The following is a 5821-nucleotide window of genomic DNA, read 5'->3' on the forward strand; positions in this document are numbered from 1 at the left end:
AAATACCATACGGTACGGGGACTGTGAAGAGACACACAACAAAGGTACAGACACATACATTGTGACATTTTGTATTGTGGATATGTAGTGGTGTAAAAATGTTATATAATGTACTGTTCTATATTTTGTTGCCTTTGTAACAGTTTAGCTTTCGTCCCACTCCTCGCCCCTACCTGGGCTCGAACCAGGGACCTTCCACCCACGAAGCATCGTTACCCATCGCGCCACAAAAACCGCGTCCTTGCAGATCAAGGGGAACAATTACTTCGGGGCTCAGAGCGAGTGACGTCACCGATTGAAACGCTATTAGCGCGCACCCCGCTAACTAGCTAGCCATTTCACATCGGTTACACCTTGGCAGCAGCTAATGGAGATCCCTAATAAATACAAATACACGAAAAGGCAGATCATTATGATTGTAATTGTAATAAAAGCGTTTTTTTATTTTTAATTTTTAAATTTGTTTATTTTTTTTTATTTTTTTTGCCCACTGCAGTAGGCTTTTGGCCTAAAGTGAAAAATGAATCAATCTTCCTTACTCGTCGTTGTGGACCCTCGCGCTAGCATGATTTTCAAGAGAACCGCGTGACCTGTGAATCCAGCCAAGCTTTGAGCGGTGCGCTCTGTCTGGCTCAACATTTGATACAAGACCAAATAGTCGGTTTTATATTTCTAGCCTAGCACACAAATAGTTGAGCAAATGAGTGAGCACTGTGGTGCACGACAAGCCAATTTCATGCTCAGCAACGCTCTGAACAGGCCTGATATCATCACGCTTCTCATAATAAAATGTCCCTTTGTAAAATATACGGGATGAATATGGACACAGTTACCCCACTCACTTGAACCAATGAGCTGCAAACCAACTCCATAGACACTACGATTTATTCATGTAATCGTTTGCACAGAGCAGTGCAACATACAAAAAAGGAGCAGTGTTGCCTTTTTTCCAATAGAAAAATGTTTATTTGTTAACATTGTTTAGATGTAGCTTAGTATATGCATCCCCTCTAATCATGGAGGGAGATTACATATATTTCAAGAGAGTCTGATGCTGCTGTCTTTGTAGTATTCCAATATAAGGTGAATCCAACACGAGTTGAGTCATATATCCTTTCCACCCAAACTGAGGGGCTTACATCAAGCGGCAGGCAACTAATGACAACAGCGGTCTACTGATTGTTAGAGACTCGCAGTTCAGGAAAAAGGTACGATAACAGGGAGATTCAGTTTTTTCAGGCTGTTTTTTCCGATAAAATCTTTGGCTTGAAGTGGCAGATCACAGTCTGTATGTTCATCGAGGTTTGATATAAGAGAGAGATCACAACACATTAGGCCTAAAGCGACAAAGATAACAATCATATAATTATCCAGCAAGTGCGGGATGAGTAGTCATATTCCTATAGCTTACCCCTTCTTCTTAAATTAAATATACAACGTCTCATTATGGGCTATTAATTTTCATTCATGTTTGTAGTTTGTAGGCATACTTTGATAGTTTATGTCCACATATAGGCTACACATTTAGCCCTATCAACTAATGGAAAATCTCTTTACAATAGCCTTGACTTTCCACAAATATTGTGCCCCCAAAAGGTGACTCCTGCAAGCGAAGTCTCAGTCACTCTCCTCCTTGTCTTCCTGAATGGTGGTGGTGGAATGGTTGTACAATCCTTGCGCCATGAGCTGGAGAGCCAGGCCGTTCTTATAGCCGTTGGCCTTTTTTATTTTCGCCCGTTTGTTTTGGAACCAGATTTTGATTTGTGACTCATTGAGGTTGAGCTCTTGAGCTAGAGACTGTCTCCTCTGCTCCGTGATATAACGGTTGGCCTGGAACTCCGTTTTCAGTCTTTGGAGCTGCTCAGCCGTGAACGCCGTTCTGGGTCGCTTGTCTTCCTTCTCATTTTTCGTCTTTTTCAATTTCCGTGTCCTTGGGCCTACAGTAGGGACGACAATAAAAACGGGAATGTAAATATTCAGCGAGCGCCAATCACCTAGTCTCACTATCATCACCAAAAACCAATTCCATTGCAGATTTTAGGCTTAATAATACCCTAATTATAAAAACAACGTACACAAATAATAACCGCTACTGGGGTAGCCTAGTGGTTAGAGTGGTGGACTAGTAACCAAAAGGTTGCAAGTTCAAATCCCCGAGCTAACAAGGTACAACTCTGTCGTTCTGCCCCCGAACAGGCAGTTAACCCACTGTCCCTAGGCCGTAGTTGAAGATAAGAATTTGTTCTTAACTGACTTGCCTAGTTAAAAAAAGTTATTTTGTATAATCATAAAAATAACCAATATAATCACGGTAGGCTAATAAAAATAATAATAACAATAAACGTTATTATAGTTGAATACTTTGCTATAGTCTAACGGTATGGTCATCCCAATGGTAGACCCTCAATAATAACTATGAATAGCATGATGTCCTGAGAAGAATAAGTTCCATAGTGCACTGAGCGGCAGGCCTTTGTGTGAAGGGAACAATAGCTGTAGGTCGACTTTCATAATTATTTAGCAAAAATATGCAAACAAAAAACTGTAGGCTACTAAAGCCAACTACAGCTATTTAAAAACATACAATTGTTTAAGGACTATTGGCCAACTGTGTCGGTTATAGGCCTTTCATTGATCACAAGTAGTTATAGGCCTAATAAATAAAAAAAAATCGTTGAAGCTCAGTGATCTTTAGCTGTTGACATAAGAAAGGAATTAATATATTTTGTACCAAATGCAGACCCAGGTATAGGCCTATGTGCATAAGGGTAGCTTACGCTACAGTATACATTTAAATATTAAATTGTGTCCTTTGTTATCATGGTGCAAACAAATAACAAACAAATAAACAATATCATGAGAAACAGGAAATGTAATTTATCCGTTTTTATCTTTCTTAAAATTGTATTTTGATGCTAGGCCTAATCCTATATAATTTTCTAACACAAATATAAACTCTTCAGTGAATAGTTTTTGTTTAAGATGAAATGTATAGCTTTAAATTTCATGTCATTATTGTTGCACTGATTTTTATCAATACCTACGGCATAAAACACAGTCTATATTTTTGACACGTTTATGGTAATTATGAAAAGCCCATTTATTCGCCAAAACGCCATTGGAACCATTGGACTGTGGAACTTAGAACAAAATAAACATTGTGCATGCTTCCCATTTAACGTAGCCTAACATGTATTAAATACATGTAGTTGGGGGATTACACTAATTGCATACTCAGATCATTTACAGCCTTCTCTATCAAGACAGTTCATTAATTCAACATGTTGACATCACTGAGATTCTTATTCTAGTTTTTTTCCCTGATGCACTTTCTTAAATTGTATTAAATGTAACCTTATTTTTCTAATGTCTCATTGGAATGTTTAAATATATATGGTACATGGTCTAATAAGAGGTTAGGAATCATGTAAATGTATAGCCTGTATAGGCCTATATTGGCCTAAACGTGTATTCTGTTAAATGTACGAGCTCTATCTCTCTTTCAATCCAATGAATGGAGTATGTTCTCATGTTAAGTGACACATTTTAAAATATGTCATATCTGCAAGGCATTTTGGGGTGAGTCCACAAGATGAAACCAGTGACCAGGACCAAGATCTCACTTGCAAATAAGGAGGGTGAAATGTTAGGCCACACAGTCATCGATGAAATGATGTTTACATATTCTGATATGTTCTCAAATGGACCAATGCTGCTCTTGAAAAGCCCCTACTCTATTTTTCACTGTTTCAATTTATTTGACTTCTCTCGGTAGAACAGAGTAGATGTCACACAGTCCTATTTCAAAATGAATTAACACAAAAATATCCAAGTAGCCTATTTTCAGCTTTTTTGTTCCATATATTTTTCTAGTAGGCCTGAATAATGGATTATTTACATATGATATGTAATCATTTAAATGTGCAAAAGTTTGCTTCCTGTTGAGAAAAAGATTGAGTAGGCCTACAATATACTGCTTGCTTCATATGGCACCCATAAAGGTTGTATATAGAACCATTTTGTAGGGTTATTTGATCAGAACCCCAGGGGCTCTTCTTCACTAAACCAGAATTGGTTCCATGTAGAACCCTTGGGTTCCATATAGGGTTCTATATGGAAACAATTTCGGTTCTGTACAGAACCTTTAGGGGTGCCATATATCAGCATAGAAATAACAGTTTTTGGTTCTATCCAGAACCTTTTTTCTAATAATATATGCTAGCCTGCTCTACAGCCAGTCACTCTTTTCATGCAGTAACAGGACCACTACGCCATTACCTACAAATATTGTCATTTATCACAGCGTGAAAATAAAGTATAAAATGCAGTTGAATTTAAGTATAAATGTGCAACTTCGACGAATTAATAACAAATATATCAAATACAAGCATGTTGAGGAAATACTTATATTTCTGCAAGGGACAATAAGGCATTTATAACATTACGCATTAGGCTACAATACCCTGACAAAAGCTTGTTCAAGAAACTATTGCCTCACCAGATGACGGCCTGTCCGAGTATCTAGTGCAGTACACCCAGGCAGGCCACAGCAGCGGCTGGGACTCGGCTTTGGGCGCTGCGCCGCCACTACCGCCGTTCACAACCATGACAGAAGGTGTGTTCTCGCCGAACTTTGGCGTGCTGCCTCCAGAGCTCTCGTCAGCCTTCGATGACGAGGTGCTCTTTTGGGGGGTGGGAGACAAGGCCAAGGACGATGTGGAGGAAGAAGTGCTGTCGCTGCTGCAGTTAGAGTCCTGGCATGGGGTTCCAGGATGATTCGGCCTGGCGACCAAAGGTTGGGCGCGCTCTCGGCTGGAAGTCTGCGCACGTTCCCTAGCCCCTAAACCATGCTCCTTCCGGCAGCCGAAATCTGGCCGCAGAATATTGTCAATAAAAAAGTTCGTGGTTCTGTGCGCTTGCTGCGCTACTTGGAGAGGCAGGATGGGCGGCGAAGGCAGACTGCGAGAAGGAGAAACGCTCTCCCCTTCACTAGACTCCGGGCTGTGTAGAGCCCTTTGCTTCTCCATTGCTGAAAGGGACTGCAAAAGGGTCGATCCAGGCTCCTAACTAATTCCACTTGTTGGTGTGTATTGGTATCCAAATATAAAAGAATGAAGCAATACGGTGACCACTAAAGGCTCATTAATACCTCTCTGATTTGGGGCACTTTTTGATTTCTAAATTGTTGACATCCCTCGTGCGTAACGCTCCAACGTGTCATGGTCGTCGACATGACAAGACTGACAAGGCATTGCGCTCTCCTCTCGCAGCCCCGAGCTTTTCACCACTGTAGGTATGACAGTTCGATCTTCACCAACTCCTCACATAACATTTCCCACACCAACCGGAAGCACGTGAACCCTTTCGAACGTGTAGTGGGCCAATCAATGAACGATACACTTTTGGACACGGGTGACGACGTCCAATAATGTCTCGCAACTCTGGGTAAGTAGGCTGCATGCTATCAAATGGGTTTTAAGAAAACCAAACAAGAGGTTATCACCGCTACGCGCCTTCTGCAACCTTGTCTATTCTCAGCAAACGAATGCTAGACCTATAGGAGAATACAATAATAACAAATACGGATATTTCACCTCGGTCAAAATATGTTGTCACTAAGACAGGCTAGGCGTATGGTGTTTTCGATTATTGTACAATGTTGCTATAGCCAAATGGGACGTTTGATATTAGCGTTAATCATTAAAGGTAGGGTATAGTCACTGGTGAACAGGGGTGGAATGGCATTATAGGCGCGCGCACACACACAGCAAAAGGATCCAACAGAAGCGATTTGAATGCCTATACCGGTACTTCACATTAA

The 5821-nt window shown here is 40.6% G+C and overlaps 1 protein-coding gene across 1 annotated transcript; it reads right to left on the reverse strand.

The window, feature by feature from the left end:
• Positions 1–948: 948 nt before the first annotated feature.
• Positions 949–5054, reverse strand: en1a (engrailed homeobox 1a). Its single transcript, XM_065006241.1, has 3 exons — positions 4499–5054; positions 2206–2208; positions 949–1937 (listed from the first exon to the last, which is right to left on the reverse strand). The coding sequence occupies exons 1-3, from the start codon at positions 5025–5027 to the stop codon at positions 1618–1620; spliced, it is 852 nt and encodes a 283-aa protein (XP_064862313.1). The 5' UTR covers positions 5028–5054; the 3' UTR covers positions 949–1617.
• Positions 5055–5821: the final 767 nt, after the last annotated feature.

Source organism: Oncorhynchus nerka, linkage group LG3, assembly GCF_034236695.1.
Source record: "Oncorhynchus nerka isolate Pitt River linkage group LG3, Oner_Uvic_2.0, whole genome shotgun sequence".
Lineage (NCBI taxonomy): Eukaryota > Metazoa > Chordata > Actinopteri > Salmoniformes > Salmonidae > Oncorhynchus > Oncorhynchus nerka.

What these genes read in the sequence shown, in the direction of transcription:
- en1a (XM_065006241.1), bottom strand. Translation starts at nt 5,027, where the DNA reads ATGGAGAAGCAAAGGGCTCTACACAGCCCGGAGTCTAGTGAAGGGGAG.